Source organism: Limanda limanda, chromosome 16 (genome assembly GCF_963576545.1).
Source record: "Limanda limanda chromosome 16, fLimLim1.1, whole genome shotgun sequence".
Lineage (NCBI taxonomy): Eukaryota > Metazoa > Chordata > Actinopteri > Pleuronectiformes > Pleuronectidae > Limanda > Limanda limanda.
In genome coordinates, this window is record NC_083651.1 from 16,387,974 (window position 1) to 16,407,944 (window position 19,971).

The following is a 19,971-nucleotide window of genomic DNA, read 5'->3' on the forward strand; positions in this document are numbered from 1 at the left end:
GTTTTTTCACTTTCACATTTAGTACTTTAAAGGAAATAAATACATGGACTCAATGAAGTGTATTTTTAAGATACATGGGTCCACTTTCATTTTTAAAGCACCCTATTATTTGACAGTTATAGTTAATATTTACTTAACTCGAGAAGTGTGAATAACAAATAAATAAATATGTACGAAAAAAAATCAGTCTATTAAGAAGATAATATGAGCTCCATCTGGACCACATCCTATAATAACGTCTAACATGTTACTGCAGCAGTAATAACAACAATGCAATGACATAAGACTATATGTAAATATTACACTGACTCATACTGACTGCCTCCATAAGTGCAATGAGTTTTCTAATCTTCAAGGGAAAGATACCTTTTTCTTTTTTTAATTTACTATGGAATATTACTTTCGGTTTTTATTATTACGTGTTATCAATTTTACACAACACTTCTATCTACATAAGTTATCTGAGTCTGATACAACTATACCTCTTACTTTTTAATAATACAAACAGGTTATAAGAATATTGTGAAGTAGATAAACATTGCCACAAAAGTTTTTTTTACCCTTTATAACTCCATATAACTGAATTATTTTACCAAACAGTAGTGAATTTGTAACATGATCAGAAATTTAAACTATTTCCCATCATGTATTGTAAGAACTCAAAATCATCCCATGTTCTCCTCGAAATTAATCATGACAACGCAGAACAGCGTTCATCATCGGCTGTTGTTGTTATAATCAGGATTATATTTCTCAGATATTTTTTAATACCCTAAGAGCTGAATCCAATATATCGTGAATGGCAATTGAAAATCAGTTTTGTCTTTGTCATGAGGGTGCCTGGGACAAACCCTGAATCAAACTGGGCTTTTAACTAAAGTAAATCTGCCTCAGTAACTGTTTATTTCAATTAGCTGGTTCTTAAGACCATGTTTATTGTATAACAAGTTGTAAACTGATTTAATATATGATGTGTGAATTCAAATCAGGAACAACAATACAACAAACAAATACATCTAAAATATTTAATATTTGCAGAACACACAAGTTTTTTAAGACATTCAGACACGAGAAATGTGCTCACATCGATAAAAATCATGATCCCCTGCATGCTGATGTCAAAATAAATATTTATACACAATTTACAACATAAATATGGTTTGATACAAAAGTTATGAAATAACTGGATATCAGGAATAGTATGGCAACTAGTTTAAACATCAGCATCACATACTGTATGTTGACATCTGACACTTTACACAGTTTTCTGATGAATGAGATTCACCAAAGGTTTTTTTTCCGACTGTCCCTGTCGGAAATAATGGTGGAATCTGCAGCACAGTGATATGAGAGGTACTTCAGCGACAACAATCACTGTTGTTAGAATATTACAAATTACTGTAATAAAAGGCTGAGCAAGTCAGGCAACTGCGTCTGAAACGATATCTCATGATGGGATATGACATGACGTCCTCCAGGTGATTGCCTGTACTGGAGTAAGTTCATCCCAGGGTGGCATGAAGGGAAGCAGCATGAGAGTGGAACAACTCTGTCCCTGAGTGGTTTCAAGACCGGCGAGGCTCAAGTTCATGGGAGAGCTGAGTTAGCGTCCGCTGGTTGTCGATCACGTTGAGCTGACGAACGTAAGTCCGAACCTCCGGGTGGGTCTTGCTGGCCAAAGGTGAATCTGGGCCTGATTAAATTGAAAATGCAGGTAGTGATGGAGAAAAACGAGAACGACAATAAACGTTATTCTCTACAAATCAATAGAGATCTTTGAAGTCTGTATAAAATGATTTCTTATCAAATATTTCCACTTACTGAAGGGCTGGCTCCTACAGTGTCTCACTATCTTGACCGTGTTAGCGATCATTCGCTGAACGACAAAGAGCAACAATCACATACCAGGAATTAACTGATAAATTACAAGATAAAAGACTTTCACCGTTTTATCAATACGCTGCACCTCTAGAGTCTCACCATTTTTTCAAAATTGACCAAATTGTCAATAAAAGTCCTGTTGCCCTCGTGAGTAAAGGTCATGTCTGGAAAAGATAATAAAAGCAGTAAGTGATCAAGTAAGAGCCAAGATGGAAAAAATAAAACTATCCATACAGACTTTATTTTCTTCCAGGCAGGATTCAGCATAAACTTGGTTCATAGCTTCAAATGCGTGAATTTATCCAACAAGCATACAGTTCTTTCATGCAGGATTTGTCGTGCTCCACATCCCAACCCTTTACTTATCAGCTCTAAAAGTTAATCATACTGAGAAACACACCCAGGAAATGTTCACACCAAGTTTGGTCATAAATGTCCCATGTATTGTTGAATTATTTTGCCCACACGCTTTACGACTTAACAAATCACCTATTGAATAAAACTGTCAATGTAGCATAAACACAACAAAAATAATTGTGATGCACTGGTCAAACTGATGTTACAATAAACAGTCATATAATAAACGGCTCTAACCTTTGATCAGCAGTGGCATGAAGGGAATGATGGGAGGCTCCAGCTTGGCGACTGTCAGTCGGTATGCCCGGTGGTTCCTGGACGGGTCCTGTGGAAACAGTCACACTGTTGTGAGATCTGCCGTCGCTGCGATAAAATGATCGATCACAGATGTGGCCAAGGGTGACACTGCTATAAACCCACAGTGAGCAGCTGACAATGCAATAATCCTCATGATTTTTTTATTCAGTGTTTGCTCTAACAAAAACAAGAAGATCAACACACTTTGAAGTAAAAGAAAATTTCTTTAATAAGTTATTTTTCGCTTACCATCAAATTTTCAAATTCACAATAAAACTTCTTGAATTTGTTGGGAAGTTTCTGTGAACACATACGACAGCAGATGTTAAGATTGTAGTCATTTTGAAGAGACACAAACACAAATCTGAACACCCACCTCCCAGGTCTGACTGAGCCGGCTCACTGCAGGGTTACTCAGGCCCATAATGACGGCAAAGAAGGCGTTCAGGTTCCTGTACTCCTTACAGCTTTGACAGGAAACATGGAAAGATAACAAAGGAAAGCGAATAAGCATAAACTGCATTCAACATTAATGAAATATAGTTAAATATTAAACAGGGACACAAGGTTAACTCACTGTGCAGCGATCTTGATGAACTTCTTGAGAAGCTGAACGCGCTTACTGAGCTGAGAACACAGACACATCTCTGAGATCACCCAGAACTGAATCTCATTAAACCTCCTCAGGAACAGATCCAGGTTCACGGTGGTTTTCTTCACATTTTGTCTCCCGAAGGTGTGGAAGAGGAGCTCGAGCTGTGAGATTCACACAATTATTTTCTTCTGTTATTCTTCTGATGAATAAAAAAAGCAGATTAACTAAATAAAACAGGTCTACAATGCTGTCAACCTCGTTGGAGACACAATGCAATGAATCAGTTGCTCTAAAGGTACGTGGTCTCTCCGTTATACCTCATGCACACAGTGGAAGAGCTCCCAGTCATACGAGGTCACATGATAAGCCACATCCTTAGAGCTCATCAACTCAAAGCCGGACTGTGACCCTGTCGATGGGCCGTCCTGCTCAGGTAAAGGGGTCTGAAAAAGGGGAAAACACCATCTTATAATAGATTATCAAGTAATTTCTGTTTTTAAAATTCAAATGATTTAACAAAATCAGAAATATATATAATCTGAAACGTATGGTGATGGAAATGTTGCGACAAAATGACACAAGACAACTTTGGCTGCTCGAAAGAATAAACATTACAATTCAATTCAAGAATTAACACATTTCTAGAATCTGAAAAAGAGGCGTTAACTCACTAAAGAATCCAACTGGTCCCGTCTGCAGGCAAACAGACGTCCATTTACACTGAGAGTGGAGAAGACTGACACATCGTTGGGCTTGAAGATCACTTTCTCTGTCACATGAAAACATGAAACACAAAGGTTACGAACAGATTCAAACTTTTAAGTGTTTTTTTATTGGTAATGTTGCTTGAATTTCATTTCAATGTATCATTAAAGTCCAAGAAAACAAAAGAGAATAAATGCCACGAAATATTAAATTGATAAACTGAGAATTCTCTGACTCACGGCTGTGGGATGGTCGGTCAAACACCTTTGCCCAGAATAAAATATCTTCACCATAGGCTCCATTCTCTGGGTGCTCTTGGGATCAAGCCCCAATGTTTACCAGCATACAGTCCAGGCTAAATTTATAATGATGATCAAACATCCCAGTTTTTGCTAAATTGGATCAACTGGTGGGACTGAGCGCGTGTGATTGGTTATTTTGATGTATATCACCTGCTTTAGACCATAACCACCAATCACAGTGTGGCTCAGGACGAGCCAATCTACTATTATGCACGAGTAATGACAACGTTAGTGAGAGCTACTGCATTTTGTTATATTTGGTAGCTGTTTGGGTTGTTATTTTATAGTTTTATATTTCAGGGTCCGGCAGACAACTGTTCAGAGCACCCAGTGGAGCAGCACCTATGATCTCAACAACTATCTCATGGATCACCATGATATTTTTCTCCAAACAGTAATGCTTCCAAGTGAAGACGACTGACTTTGGTGGTGCCAGACTTCTCCTTGGCGTTTTTTTTCTGGCACAAAGTGGCTCAATTGATTAAAAAGCCTCAGTTTCACAGTTTCATGGCAGCGTCCTGCTAATGAGTCGACAGCATATGGTGCACCCTGCAACTCCATGTTCCATTCAATTATAACATTGCAACATCGGGCCTTTAAGAACTCTTCTATGGAAATGTTTTCTCATGTGAAAGATATTTAAACCATTTCATTTCCTTGCCCCTGCTGTGTTTTCGTTTTGACTTGCAGAGAGCACGAGTCAAGTGTGGACAAGTAGGAGCTGCATTCGACATCCCTGGCAGAGACAAAGGAACATGACTGCAGTGAGGAGCAGCCAGCAGAGAAACAGCCTCGTGCTAAATGTCAGGAGAAAAACTGAGCTCAGGTAGTTTTTTTCTCTCGAGCTGCTTTAAAGGGCATATTTTTTGGCACCTCCTGTCACAATCAGCAAACTCGGTGCAAAACGCACCTTGTTTCCTATTAAATCAGCCGCGGGATTTATTAATATTACAACACCATGCTCGCTGCGGCTCGCCCATCATGTCGACTTGGTTAACACGTAGCTGCCGCTGTTCTCACCTCCTGCCGAACTGAGGTTGACCAGGAGCAGGTCCTCCGCTGACCCCAGCTTGTCGGCCACAGCACCGATGACCTCCCTGACTGAGGTGGCGACAGGGACCCGGATTGTGATGTAGGTATGATCGCAGCAGTAGACTTTGAACAGAACTGGAAAAATGAATCAGAGCAAATAAGAAGCAGTAAAATAAATGCTTTTCGGATTAATATTCAGATATTTGACAACCTGGCAATCACAAAATAAATCTGAGGCATCATGAAATGTGATTATCTTTCAGAATTTTCTCTAATCTTTACTTTTCTTGTCAAATCCTTGCTTTAGTTCTCTAAATCAAACAATACCCTTTGCTTCTGTGAAGGTATAATATAGAAAAAAGGTTAGAAATCACTTCCTACAACAAAAACTGTCTTTAGCTCAGGTTATGCAAACAGAAATCTCCATAAAAGCTGGTAAAGACAACAGCGACTCGTTATTCATCAAGAAAATCCACATCAAACAAGAAAATCCTTTCTGCCCAAACCCTTGACTTGGTACTATAATGTGGCAGTCGTTTCAAGGTCCAATTTTTAAATAGATTAATCAACTGTGTTTCAAGTATCAGATATTAATTAATTTAGATTTGGTTAGAAGGACCAATGGAAAAGCAAAGATTAAATCAGAGAGAAAGTCGAGGATGTTCACTTTGAGCTGAAAACGTCCATCGTCATTTTGCTGCTGCTGCTTCAAAATGAACAAAAGCACCCCCCACTCCATCAAAGGTGTCGTGATAAAGACCAACTGAGGTAAAGACAATGTTATATAATAGAAAAGGCCTGAACAGTCTGTGTGTGGAGACGCATTCTTTACTCACTTTCATCATGACTCTTAATTGGCTGACGCTTCTGAAGCTTCTCGTTGCCCATGCCGAAGTGTCGCAGGAGGACTTTGTGCTGTGACATAATTCAACACACTTAGGTCAACAAGTCGTCACAATATAACCAATTAGACCTTTAATTTGAAAAATGAAAAAGTCAGTTTCACCTTTTTCTGCGAGACTCTGGCTTCAGTGCTACAACATGGAAAAAGAGCCAAAGTCAAACCGTTAAAGCGACTTGTCTATATTATGAATATAAGTACTTTTGAATGACAGAGCTTTATTTCACCAAAGTCTTTCCCACTGAGACACTAACTTACTTGTGCTTTACCATTCTCTCCAGCTGTGTGAGCTGATCTCTGAGGGCTGGAATCCCTTTGGCATCCTCAGACACAGCCACCAAGAACTCCTGCAAAACAAACATGAAAGTGCACTTCATAGAAAGTATAGATTAGATTAACAACGGCAACAACTGTGCATACATCACATAATGTTGTAAACATTTAATAACAGAAACTCTTATTCTATGTCTTCAAACCAAAGCAGTAGGAAGCACATCTCTACAAGTGAAACCTGTAGCTCATAATATATATATATATATTTTTAATAGTATAGTATTTTACACGAGTAATATCCGATTACACTTTCTGCAGCAAAATCACAGAATTACTATGTTCTGAGTTCTAACTTTTGTTATTGTACGTGCTGTTGTCTAAAACAAAATTTAAATTTCAAAGAAGCATTTGTTTACTTTACATTGATACTCAAAGTGTATTCCCATGGATTTGTATTGTGTTCAGTGGTTAAATCAGTATTCATATCTAGTGGCTGACCTGTAGGAAGGCCACTGACAGGTCCTCCTCCGGCAGCTGACCTCCATGTACAGCCGCCCACTGCATCACCAGGCGAATCACCCTGCGCTTGTTGTTCAGTGTGTAATCCAGCTTCTCCTGCTCAGATCCCTGCAGGGCCTGGGCATGGTAGGTGCACCGCAGTCAAAGATCAAAACCATGTAACTATACAGCAGAGCAACACGTTTATTTTCTCGTTCTCGTGTCAGTTCATCAGCACCAGGAAAGCACATTTATGTAGCAAAGGATATTGGGCTATCAACACGGGACACAGTTGGCTGTTTGGAATGAAGACGCAGTGCATGAGAGCAAAGTCGTCCAGGGCTGAATCTGTGACAGAAAAAAACAAAGGAGCTCACGTCAAACACCTGCGATGTAAGAGCAGATCAAACCGTCCCTGTCACCTCCGACAGGCAAAGGAAAACCATATGTATCCACACAAGCGAGAGTAATTAGATCAGCTCTGTGATGTGTGGCTAATTATAGATGAGAACAAGCGGGTCAGTGCAGAGCGGGCGGAGGACGAAGCAGAGAATGAACATGCTGCATGGAAGAAAACCCCTCATGGTAAATGATCATCATTGTGACAGATTATATATTTAAAGGGCTCTAATCTGCCACAGTGAACGTTACATGCTGAGCTGTTTTACCTGACTCCGTGAACTGGGAATCCAATCGCATCATTTCAAGGAGGTGCTCCAAAATCTTCTCCGGTGTCCCCGACATCACCCTGTATCTGGACAGAGAAGAACCCACCCTTCACTAATCAAGAAACACTGGCTCTCGAGGCTTAATGACACAACTGCGGCCCTCAATCCCATTTGTGTTATGCTTGAACTTGCGTATGTGTGTGATTGCTTCATTTGCTAACAATCCTATTTACAATCACTGAGTTCTCGGCCACAGATTAAGAGGAGTCTGGGGTAAGTACTATCAGTGAAGGCCCAAAAGAAAAAAATATATATATACATGAGGATCTTCGCTTCGAGAATGAAAACAATCCAGCGACAATATTACATGATGGCAGACACACAAGCAACTCTGTGTCTCCCCCCACTCAAGGGGGAAAGCGTGGACTCTCATGTGTGAGGAGAGCCGCTGATTAGAGGGCGACCCGGAATGAGTCGGTCGTGCCAGGTCCTTTTCTTACCCATAAGAGCTTTAGTTCGTCATTACCATTAATGTGTCTCGTTATATGACTGCGACTGGGGTGCAGTCATATAACGAGAAAACACTTGTCGCCTGCAGTGCATAGGATGTGCTTGTGCAGCCTGTGTGGTCAGGGGGCATTTTCCTTTGACAGTTATAATTCAATATTCTCCAGGAAATTACAGCATTTTCAAGGAGAAGGTTGGGTGATATTTCAATTTTTTTCTCAGTGTCCAAAAATCTAACAAGAAGACTAAAACCAACCATCCAGAAATGCATTTTCTAATCTGAATAAAGTTTGCTATGAATTACAGAACTAGTTGTAATTGGAAAATCCTAATAATAATAGTAATAAAGATAACATTTATTTATATAGCACCTTACAAAGTGCTTTACAATAAAACTTTTCACTTTTAACTTAATTAGCAAGATAAGATCATTTAAAATGAAGGACAAACACCGACAGTTAAAAAGAAGACACAGGAAATAAGTGAGTCTTAAGAAGATACTCAAAGGGTACTGAGGTGGCCAGCCTGAGATCTCCAGTAGTACAGTAGTAGTACCTGCAGTTCACTTGATTTCTGACTCAGAACAGTTGTTGAAGTTGTTAAAGTATGCAACTTTTTTTAAACCTTAAATAGCAGCTTCAAAAGATTGATGGTTCAATGACTTGGAATCAGGAGAATGTTTGCCCTTTCATTCCCACACGTCTGTTCTTGCTCTTTGTAACTTGGGGGAATGGGTAAAATCTCCTGTTAGAAGTGTAGAACTGACTGATGATCATAGCTTTAATGGTCAGAAAGTTCAAGAGTAAAGCTGAACTGTAGATCAGTCAAAAATACTCATTAAAAATCTGTGGTTATCTCCAATATTCAGCGAAGAAACTTAAATTTAAATTCCCAAAATTCTAAACAGAGTTTGGTGCATTTGTTGGAGCGGCAGCTCTTCTGGTTTATGAAGCCAGGAATCATGAGGAGTTGATAGGGTTTGTTTGTTCTCTACATGAAAACCAGTTTATCCCAACAGAATGAGTCACCATGTGTGGCTGCAGAGGGCGCTGTTTCTTCAGTAATGTGTGGAGGGTGCAGTGGAGGGTACATTTACTTGTAATGGGAGGAGGAGGCTCCATGGACGGAGCTTCGACTGCTGCTGAGACTCTTCTCCAACACCAGGACATCCTGACCGTGCTCCTTCAGACGCACCGTGTTGGCCTCCACATCCTTCACACACAATAATTGAAATACATTAAGCATTTTAATGTAAAGACCCATGATTATGTGGAATACACTGAAGGTTGTTTTTGTCAGTTCTGTATGACCCTGTGCATAAGCACAATCGTCTGGTACTTGCAGTGAGATTTGACTCTGCTCTGTGAACCAGAACCAGTCGTAATGGTCCGTGCTGCAGAGACAGTGTCATTAACACCAGGCCCCGGCCACAGAGCAGAGTGGAGGAGATGGTTTATCAAGTGCAGAGTCAACACACAACCACACTGACCTCAGGTTTACACAAAGCTCCTCACACTGTAATGGACTGCATTGTTTTGAGTCTTGTTACAAACTGAGAAACATATAATAAGGAAACAACTGCAATTCAAGTCTGTTTAGTTTAAATCAACCACTAATTGGATGTTTTGTTTCTAGTATGATATGGTTCTTGTTACCTCATAAGAAATGTAACATTTTTTAAACTAGGGATGAATAAACCTAAGCCTTTCTCATAATGAACTGGAGATGGAGATCCTAATGTTTCCATAGAAACCACTATGCAAACAATGTCAGGCCAAATTTTGGTGACATGTTGAATGTTTACAATGTACAATGAATGTTTAGATTATTTTACTTGAGTCTAAATATGATATAGCTCTAATTAATAGTTGAAATATATTCATCACAACTTTTAGAAAGTTATCCCTTTAAAGTTACATTGCGGGTTTTGAAAATGGTGATACAAAGAAGTGAACAAACTATTAGAATGTCAAATTTTTCTTTATTTGATTTGATTATTTTATTCAACTCATAATAGCTTCTTATTCGGTGTTCGGTTTCTTTACAACCTGACCTGCTGGGGCATCGTACAGGATATGATGTCTCTGTCCTTTGCTATGTTAAACTGTAAGAAGCAAAGCTGCTCCATCTCAAACTCAGCATTTATTTCTGGAGTTCCCGGAAGGAAGTTTGTCACATAACAAGTTTTGACCCTACAGCGGATTAAACCCCATATCAGTGAGTTATCTCTAGCTTGGAGTTACATGAGTCACCATATTTCACATTTAACAGCGTGAGCTAATGGATGCAGTGGGCTGCTGTGCGCTCTCTCTTTCTCTGAGGATGCACTTATAGCTGCTCTGCTGAGTCTTCGCCAACAGGGGGCATTAGTGTGTTTTTTTATACAGTTGCTGTAATAACATAATAGACACAGAAACTCACCCTCAAAATCCGGTTGAAGTCCTCCTTGTCTACTCTCAGGAAGTGACAGTTGTCCTCTCGCAAGACAATGGACGCAGCCCGGGGGGAGTCGTTGACTAGAGCCAGCTTCCCAAAGTCGTCCCCCTCATGAAGCGTGCAGACGACCCCCTGAGGAGCACAGCACCCCCCCCCCCCGATCACACATCAGCACCTTCACGCTTTTCACATTTTTATCCGATTTGAACAAAATACCTACTTTTCCATATATGACGACATTGACTGAGCCCTTCAGAATAATGTACCATGACGTGCCCTCCTCCCCTTGATTGAACACTGGGAGAGAGAACAAATCATGTCAGAGAAAAAGACTGACAGTGTCTAATCTGGGATTTGTTGTAGTTATGTAATACAGTTATGAATACATCAATCACGTCAGTTTTATCAAAACACTCACACACTGTTCCTGATTTTGCATGAGGCTCGAAGATCAGCACTCCTGCCAGCTCTTTTTTCACCTGTGCAGAATTATAATGAGGGAGATCAATTTTAAAACACTTTCCTTTTACTTAGCGCTGCCACAGGGAGCAGCCAAAAATATGACTCTACTTTCCTGCAAGTCAAATCCCTCACTGGGGTAAAACCTCAATATGAGTTATTATCCATAAAACGAATATGCAGTTTACAGATGTTCTCACATTAAGTGTTTTACAGTGTCCATGAATCTCAATAGCAGCACAAACTATTAATATTACCTGTAGAACATATATCCAAACATCATTTAGTCAGGGGAGGATCTGTGGGTGGGACCAGGGGGGCACTGGCCCCAACTGAAATCTGATTTTTATACATAAACTAGTCATTTACTATCAATATTAACACTAAATAGTAAAATCTGTTAAGAATTGTCTCATCTTTTTTGAAATACACAATGTGCTTGAACAAGGAACGATTTTCATAATATATATACTGATGTGTGGTTTTGCTAGAAGCTATAGAGCTAAAAATAAAAAAGGAATGAACTTAAATCTCTAAATCAGGAATTGAAATTGGACCTACAATTGGCCCCTTTGTATGAGTTGTGGCCCCTTTATGCCCCCTGATCAAGAAAATCCTAGATCCACCACTGCTGTAAGTAGACTGAAATGAGATACATACGGGCGTGTGTTTGCATCTTTGCATCTTTTCTCTCACTGTCCCTGCTCTGATTCAAAATTTTTGAGCGTGTTTTTTTTATCGCGACAGGAGAGAGAAACAATTGAAACTGACAAACTCACTGATGGAGAATTTCTACTCACAGTGGTGGATAGATGAGACAAGGCCTTTATATGGAGCAGCTCCTCATAAATGATCTCCAAATCATCTGCTGTTCTTTCAGATGGACTGTAAAACAGGAATCGCATAAAGGAAAACTATAACGGTGCCCCACTGTTGCACTTCATTAAATATCACTTCAGATATTTAAAGCCATACTGTTTCCTCAGAATCATCCTCATGTGGGCGTCAGGTCCGATCTGCGAGAGGAGGAGCAGGGTGTCCTGCAGCTCCTCCTGGCTCTCCTGCCTCTCCTCATCGCTGGGCAGGGGGGCGTCCTCCTGTTCATCGTCCAGGAAGCGGTAGAAGAGGTACTTGTCCTGGAAGATCAGCTCCTGGTCCACTGCGTCAACACAACACAACACAGACAGCACAGGGCCTACATTTTAAATCTCTGTTGCTCACTCACATGTGTGCAGACATAGCCGTCACGCAGAGTCTCACCGTGGTTGAGAACACCTTCTTCCAGCAGCACCTGCCACATGCCCACAGCCTGGACACGAGAGTGGACGCACGAGCTCTGCTGCATCTGCCAGTCCACCAACTCTGTCCCCACACAGCACTGCCTGGCAAAGACACAAGTCAATATTAGATTTGACATAAGGCCGAGAAATTATGTAACATGCCTATTGTGTAATATTAGTTAATTATCTATCATTGAATACCTTTGTCTATCTGTTGTATAAAAATGTGTTCAGTCTCGATCCCAATAAATGACAAGAAATTACAATGTGACATATTCTCAAGTAACCGACATAAGCCTGCTTATGATAAAGTTACACATTTTCCACAGAACCCATAGAATGCAACAAAGGCATATAAGTTTGTCATTTTCCACCATACACTGTAGATAAAGATGGACGTCATGTCTCCACTTCCTCCCACAATCCAGATATGAAGCCAAAATATCCCAGATACGAGCCCTGCTATCTTGTGCATCTGGAGTCGGCTCAGAAACGATCGTGGGAGGGAGCCACGGCATCGAGGTCCCACCAATACACACACAGGACCAATTGCGAGTCAACTGTCAATCATGACGCTTCACCCTTTTGAGCAAATGTCAGTGTGATAAGAACTAACGAAAATGACAGAAACCATCTCTGAGAAAAACTTAATTGACGTGTAATCTTTAGTTTGGTCAATGTCCCATATGCTAGCAAGGAGGAGGTGGAGATTTATGATGGAAACTGCAGCCAGCCACCAGAGGGCGATCAAGATGCTTTGGCTTCACTATTGGGCAGCAGTCCGGTCCATCTTTATACACAGTCTACGGTTTGCACCCACACAGATCCTTTACACGTTAATTGATTTTTTGCCACTTGGGGGCAGCACAACAATCTGAAAATACAGAACTGGCACATGAAGTTAATGTGAGGATGATAATAAATGATCTCCTTTGTCTTTTAACGTGTTACCTATTTTATGGTGTTAGTATCTTTAATTTGTTTTCAAGCTAATGCTAGTTTACTGACAAACTATTTCTTGATAAGATCTTTAAAAATGTCAACTAACCTATATGTTTTCAGGTGGTACTTCCTGTCTCTAATCATGTGCGGCGCCCTGGAGAGGATGACGTTACGGAGAATCGTCCCAGCCCGCAAGATCTTCTCTGATGGAACCTATAAGTAATATAATTAAAGTCAAATCAAAGACAAAAGTCAAATCACAGCACAATAGAGTTCAACTGAGTAACAGGTGATAGCTGAGCCCCACATTACAGAAGGTGAGTTTACTACCTGAGAAATGCATTTAGGATTGGGTTTGGCTGGGCTTTCAATGAATGACTTCTGCAAAATAAAAATGAAACAAAAAAATAAGTGGAACTGAAAAGAAAAGACATCATGGATGAGAAGGGAGGTGAGGCTCCTCCGGTGGCAGAAAATTAAACGTTACAGAAAAACGGGGGTGAAATTAAAGGTTTGTTTTCGCGGAACACAACAGTCCAGTAATTAGCATAACAGGCACCAGAACAACAACAGCAACAACAAGTCAAACCAGTCTAGTTAAATAACGGTTGATTTTCCTCTCGCGGGCAGACCGCTGGACTCACAGTCGACATTATGTGTTTGTTAGCTGTCAATTTTAATTGAACTTATGGCTTTCTATATTGCTTCTGAGTTAAAATAATAGTGTGTTCCCACACGGATGCCTTCAATTGCTCAAATGGGACATAGATATTGTGTTGTAAGTGTTTCTCTCTCTCCACTGGGACCATTGGTGGGGGTGGGCTGCGGGGTTGTGACATTTAAAGTGCATCGTCCACGCTCCAGAGAGCAGCGTTAACTCAGGCATTTACGTGACGGCTTTAAAGCTCATCTTTTATTAACAAGAGAATTAGTCCACTCAGCTTTTATACTTATTATTTATATACTGTACGTTAAAGCAGTGTTTTGTTTGTTACATAAGAGAAAAATGGAATCCACTTTTTATATAACTGCAAAATCTTGTCGCTGGGTTGTTCCTTGTGTATAGGAACAAAGCACAGGGCACCATATATCTACTGGGATGCCACGTTATCGTCCCAGTGGCCAGGAAACGACAACAGGAGAAAGGTGGGACAGGAACCGTACAGGATGGAGACCAGTCAACTTATTTATATTTAGCCTTTAAACAAACTTCACATTCCTCGCTGATTTCCAACCCAAAATATAAGCCGTAGCTGAGGCTGTCAAAATTTCCAATGGCACTCTGCAAGACTGGAACAAGGCCGCGACAACAGCTCTGTCCCCCCCCCGCCCTTCTCTGTCTTTCATTACATGCCCCATTACAGTTAGTGTTATACTAAATAATTCATATGTGTTAGTTTGCACGGTGTCAAATAAATTACCTTGCTCTGGTGTTTGGAAACTGGAACAAATGAGTTGTTGCTGATGTTCTCTTTGTCCGGCATCCCTGTAAGAGAAGAACAGAGCATATATTACATACACTGTAAAGTAAATAGAGGAAGAACACAAGGATCAATGAAAAGTGAGTTAAGACCTTGAGCTTGTCCCATTTTTGCTCAATCCTCCTCTATGTAACCCCCATAAAGTGTTTATCAGATCCCCTGCAGGGTCCTGTGCTTCACTCAGCTCCATCAGCTCATACCAACAAGTAAAGTTTTCTTCCAAGCAAACAAGATGTTATGTTCACATTTGAGTCACTTAATCGAAACATTAAATATGCACATAAATTCCTCACCACAGTATTAAAGCTGGGGGACATTGCTATGGCCAAAAACATGTGATTTGCATGTCCATGTTTGAAGCTTGAGCAAAATTCTGAATCTGTCATCCTTATGATATGCCAACTGAAGTTATCTCCATTTTTCATCGCTGTAGCTGCCTCACAGGTTTGCTGTGTCAAATAACATTCAGTAGGCTCTCAACATTACATCAAACTTTAACATTAAAACAACTAGTATTGTATATCCTGGTCAGTGTCATTGAAGGGCATCAAAATATTTAATGATATTTATATTGTGCTTGTTAATGGTGCCATCTTCCGACATTTCTGGTTGAAGCAATCGGGTTCATGTATAGATCCACTGTTTGAAGATATTATTTCTGTGGTTTGGAGGTCATCATGTGAGCCCACAGTCCACTAGTGTTTTTTTTTTTTACTTCTGCTTCTCCAACAACAACTTTATCAGTAATTTATGTGTATTTATCCACTTTTCTTCTCATGTCTGCCTCCTCAGTAAATACATTTTCAGTTATTCTCTCAGAATAATAAATAATCTGGGTTTCCATGTGCATTGCTATAGGTGAAAACTAGAAACTAGTTACAAATGTGTTCTGAACTGTTATCATTAATTAAAATGTATATTAGACTCTATTGCTTACTATGGGGTTGATTCAATATTACCAACCAGTAGAGAAATAGTTTTGTTAGTGTTTATACTTTATGTGACAGAGGAGCAGAGCGTTTGTCAGAGGGGTGTGGTGACTTCTCAGTATTCGGAGCCCTAAGCCAGCTGCACTATGCTGATCTCCTCCCTCCAGGACAAATAGCATAGTATATTCAGTCAAGGTTGCTCAGTCACAACTGTATCTGCAGGGAGAGGGGAAAAAACTAGCTATTCTTAGCAGTGCCTGCTGATACCACAGACACAGAATCAGTGGAGAAAGTGGCACACGCCTGGATGTGTGGACTTGAGGCTACATGTCCAGGAACAAAGTATCTGTATCAGCTTCAGCTCTGTGGACAAAGCTCTGGTTCTATATTTCACCATCACGTTGCATAACATGTGTTTGTATTTAAACCACATGTGACTTCTGGGAAAAACCAATGTCCTTCAAGGAAAATTTTCTTAGAAAAGCTGTAAAATATCAGATCTGTGCCGGTGTGAACAGAGCGGTTGCTCCATATTATTCACAGTTTTTTAAACATATGTGTGTATATGTATTCATTTGCTGCAGATCCGTGTTAGAATGTGTGTTTGTTTTGTCGCTGCACTGAGAAGTTAACACAGCTGTCCATCATTACATTTGTGAAGCTGTCATGCTGGTGCATGTGACATTATGCCGTTCATGGAAGTGTCACATCAGTTCAATCACATCAGTTGAGATGCAGCATGTTTAATGCATGTGAGAGCAGAACCCAACATTAGACTCACAAAATGAAAAGTTTTTATATATCCTGGGGAAAAGAAGTTCTTTCACTCTGAACATTTCAAAGCTGAAAGATGAGTGATGCAGTTGGACACTTGACTTGACCAACGATTGTGTTCATGCTTTGTGCTCAGGTGCAGTCGTGCTGACTGCGTGAACACAGTGAGTAAAACAATGCTGACTTTAAAAGCATCCACCTGTTAACACAGCGGTGCCGTAAGAGCCTTGTGTTTCTGTGAGTTATTCATTTGACTCAGCTGCTGTGGATGCACTGTACAGGGAAGTGCATCGGCCTCCAGCTGCTTGATTTCCGTCAGGGTGAATTCATGCATAGAGTTCATACTGTACGTCCCGTGCACTGTAGGTTGCTCTGCAGTCACAGTATCGCTCCAGAGCTTAACACAGTGATGAATACTGATACAGACAAATCTACTTTTGAACGCTTCTATAAACGCTAATTAAATGATTTGTTTATGATGAGAAGGAATTCGAATCTGATTTTTTTAAAAGCTATCATTGTTTGGAACATATAATAATTGTCTGTTGTTTATGATCCTTCCCTATAACTAATTAAACACTGCCAGTTAAACCATCAGACTCCCCTCACTGCTCCCTGCTGCTCATCATTTTTATGGTTCATGACTTTGAAGCACGTTAAGTGCTCTGTTTGAGCAAAGATGAGTCAGTATCGAGTTAAATTGCAACAGAAAATAAAATAAAAGCATCAGCCTTTATCACAATGTGACACGATAAAAAAAAAAGGAGGGTCGGACAGTAATTGAGTTAGACAGTCAGAATGTAGTCATCCACTGGAAACGTTGGTTTTCATCTTCATAAAGTCCTACACGCAAGAATAAGTGCATTTAAACCTTAAACTACATTTCTGTAGCCTGATCTGTCACGTAACAACATTTTAAAAAATCTACTTCTATTCTTTTGGCATAAAAAATAATTAGACATTGTATGACTTTCGAATTATAAATAAACAGCATTAAAAGTAAACACTGAAATGTGTCAACAAATCAATTTGTTCTATATTTAGTCAAATAAAGATGATAACTGTGCTAGTTAGGAATAAATGTCAAGCAAACATAAAACACTCAGGGCTATACTTACTGATTGCACTACAACCACTCTCCATCACACCGTAGGGTGGAGCGATGAGTCCAGCCAAGCACTGATGATATTTCTGTAAAAAAAAACAAGAACGATTTCAGATTTAGTGATTAACTACTGAAGAGTCTACAGATGTAACTAGGCACATCAGCAGATCTAGTGCATGTAATTTAGACTGTTAAGCTACAAAGCTGAAGCTGATGGGACACTATAAACCACACAGTTAATAAGAGACCTAAACCATTGACTGTATATAATGATTTACGAAGGATGGTGGATCCTGAAAGTGAAGCCAAAGTGTCTCCATTGCCCACTGGTGGTCATAAATGCTGCCCTCTCCATGTTAGCAAATGGGACAAAGATGAAAAGCAATTTACATAAATGTAAATGTGTCTTTCACGTTTAACAGATGCAAAGACATAACATTGAGCTAAAATGTCCGGGGTTCACGTGCAGCTGGGAGTCTTTGTTGCATGTTATTTCTCGGATTCTCTTCCAAGAAGAAGAAGAAAAAAGAAAAAAAAAACTCCTGTCATCATTTGCCTCCAGGATGAAAGGATGAGATGAAAAGTCGATGGGAGTTTGGGGTGATGGTTGATATTTCATCCTCATCAGTTCCAACACGCAAATGTGAGTCAGGTTCAGTGAAGAAACAGAGATTTATCCAGACTCTAGGTTATTAAGTATTATTGTGAAAAGCTTATTTATTGAGGACAAAATGTTCTGCATTTTCGATTCTACTTCCCAGTTAAATGAAAATGTCCCTGATGTGCAGATTAGATCTTTTGGATATGTGTGTATTCACTTATGTTGTACATGCTGCAGAGAACCATGGAGCAAACAGAGCATGACAGTACAACTGTATTTGTCTTATACCATCACTGTGCCCCGCAGCATCAAAGATGTTACGCAATGAACATCATACCGCACCCAGGCTCCTGTATAAATGTCATGTTGCAGTTCATGACCCTGCTGCACTGAGAGGTAAATCCAGCCATAGCCAATGAGCCATAAAGATATATATCGTGTAATGAAGGGAGTCTAGTGGTGAATACAAAACACTTTAAATGCAAAACCACTGAAAAATTGTTTTTATTTAAACACTGTTCTCTTATGCTAAAATGTAACAACATTGTTTTTGTGTGATAATATGATATTTAAGACATCACAGGATTTTTTTTTAAAGAAAATGCAGGGATTTTTTTCCCTCTTTTATGTCTGATTATTCTAATTCTCAGTACTCATAGTTTTGATCGCGAGTGGCACAGTGGTTTAGGGGTTGGCAGTGTCGCCTTACAAGTTTGAATCCCAGCTTTTCTGTCTACGCTTATCGTGTTCTCCCCGTGTCTGAGTGGGTTTTCTGTACAAAGACATGCAGATTGTTGTTGGGTTAATTGGAGACTCGTCTCTAGGTGTGAAGCTGAGTGTGAATGGCTGTCTGTCTCTGTTGGCCCCGTGATACGCAGGTGACCTGTCCAGTGTGTACCCTGTCTGCTGGGATTGGCTCCAGCTTTCCCTGCCACCCTCATCCGATAAGAGGTATAAATAATGAATGGATGGATGGAAAGTATGCAGCATTAAGTCAGTGTTTTGTTTTTCGTTTTATCTTCTCATCACCTCCATCGAGGAGGGAATGTTTCCAGCTGTTTAATGGTTTGTTTGTTTTTAGCAGGATTAATTGAAAACTATCTAACCAATATATCCAAATTTTTTTATGGGTGGCCCATGACTCAAAGAAGATATTTCGGAGACACAAACTGATCCAGAGGTTTTTTCCGTTATTTTCACAAATAAGGGATCATTCAAGAATTATAGTTTTTAAAAAAGGGACCAATATCTATGAGTGTGTGTAATGGGGTGCAGGCTGATTGAATTTAAGTCGGCTGTTTGGCTCGGCGGAGGTACGTGCTCTCCTGAGTAACATTCTAGTTTTTGTCATGTGTAAAACCTCATCACACAACATTTTACTGTATTACAAACTGATTCGTAAGTCGTAGTTTTTAAACAATTTATCAAAGGTAAATTGTAGCCTATGAGATTATTTTGTAGTCAAAGACGACCGAAAACTGATTATGTGCCACAGAGGCTGTGTTCTCGGTCAATAAGAAGCAGATAGAGGACCACTTAGTGACCGGCCAGGGCTCTGTGGCCTCCTATCTCCTGGTCAGAGGAGACTGAGTGAAAGCTAGAACTCTCCTGCCGTTTGTTCCTGGATGGTAATGTGTTCTCAGAGGCCAGGGTTTTAAATTCAATTCCACCCTCTGAGGTCAGTTAATCACTTTAGAGACTCTTCTGGGGAGCACAGCTTTTACCCCTCAATCAAGACGAGGCTGGAAATGTTCCAGTGAGGTTTCAAAACAACTGTAGTCAACCCCATACTCAGATTATGAACGTAATTATCAGATTAATTAATCATTCAAGGTTAGTCAATGCAGTGAAGCTTTCAGAGTCACTTCACTAAACTAATCTTTGTCAACAATTGAAGGATTTAGGATTAGGGAGGAGCACTTAAACTGAGCTGCACAGAAACAAATGA

The 19,971-nt window shown here is 40.0% G+C and overlaps 1 protein-coding gene across 1 annotated transcript in view; it reads right to left on the minus strand.

Moving 5' to 3' along the window:
- Positions 1-1,011: 1,011 nt before the first annotated feature.
- rapgef4a (Rap guanine nucleotide exchange factor 4a) overlaps positions 1,012-19,971 on the minus strand; it is a 32,334-nt gene continuing 13,374 nt past the window's right edge. The window contains exons 5-31 of the mRNA XM_061088160.1: positions 17,436-17,508; positions 14,555-14,619; positions 13,464-13,514; positions 13,240-13,346; positions 12,172-12,293; positions 11,887-12,070; positions 11,712-11,796; positions 10,871-10,931; positions 10,673-10,749; positions 10,438-10,584; positions 9,113-9,228; positions 7,510-7,595; positions 7,111-7,189; positions 6,842-6,992; positions 6,329-6,417; positions 6,176-6,203; positions 6,006-6,084; positions 5,158-5,304; positions 3,802-3,899; positions 3,448-3,573; positions 3,113-3,291; positions 2,912-3,002; positions 2,785-2,835; positions 2,476-2,563; positions 1,981-2,045; positions 1,822-1,876; positions 1,012-1,693 (exon numbers count right to left, since the gene is read on the minus strand). Coding sequence (XP_060944143.1) covers positions 1,566-1,693; positions 1,822-1,876; positions 1,981-2,045; positions 2,476-2,563; positions 2,785-2,835; positions 2,912-3,002; positions 3,113-3,291; positions 3,448-3,573; positions 3,802-3,899; positions 5,158-5,304; positions 6,006-6,084; positions 6,176-6,203; positions 6,329-6,417; positions 6,842-6,992; positions 7,111-7,189; positions 7,510-7,595; positions 9,113-9,228; positions 10,438-10,584; positions 10,673-10,749; positions 10,871-10,931; positions 11,712-11,796; positions 11,887-12,070; positions 12,172-12,293; positions 13,240-13,346; positions 13,464-13,514; positions 14,555-14,619; positions 17,436-17,508 — 2,628 coding nt within the window. The 3' untranslated portion in view covers positions 1,012-1,565. The remainder of the gene's footprint in view (positions 1,694-1,821; positions 1,877-1,980; positions 2,046-2,475; positions 2,564-2,784; positions 2,836-2,911; positions 3,003-3,112; positions 3,292-3,447; positions 3,574-3,801; positions 3,900-5,157; positions 5,305-6,005; positions 6,085-6,175; positions 6,204-6,328; positions 6,418-6,841; positions 6,993-7,110; positions 7,190-7,509; positions 7,596-9,112; positions 9,229-10,437; positions 10,585-10,672; positions 10,750-10,870; positions 10,932-11,711; positions 11,797-11,886; positions 12,071-12,171; positions 12,294-13,239; positions 13,347-13,463; positions 13,515-14,554; positions 14,620-17,435; positions 17,509-19,971) is intronic.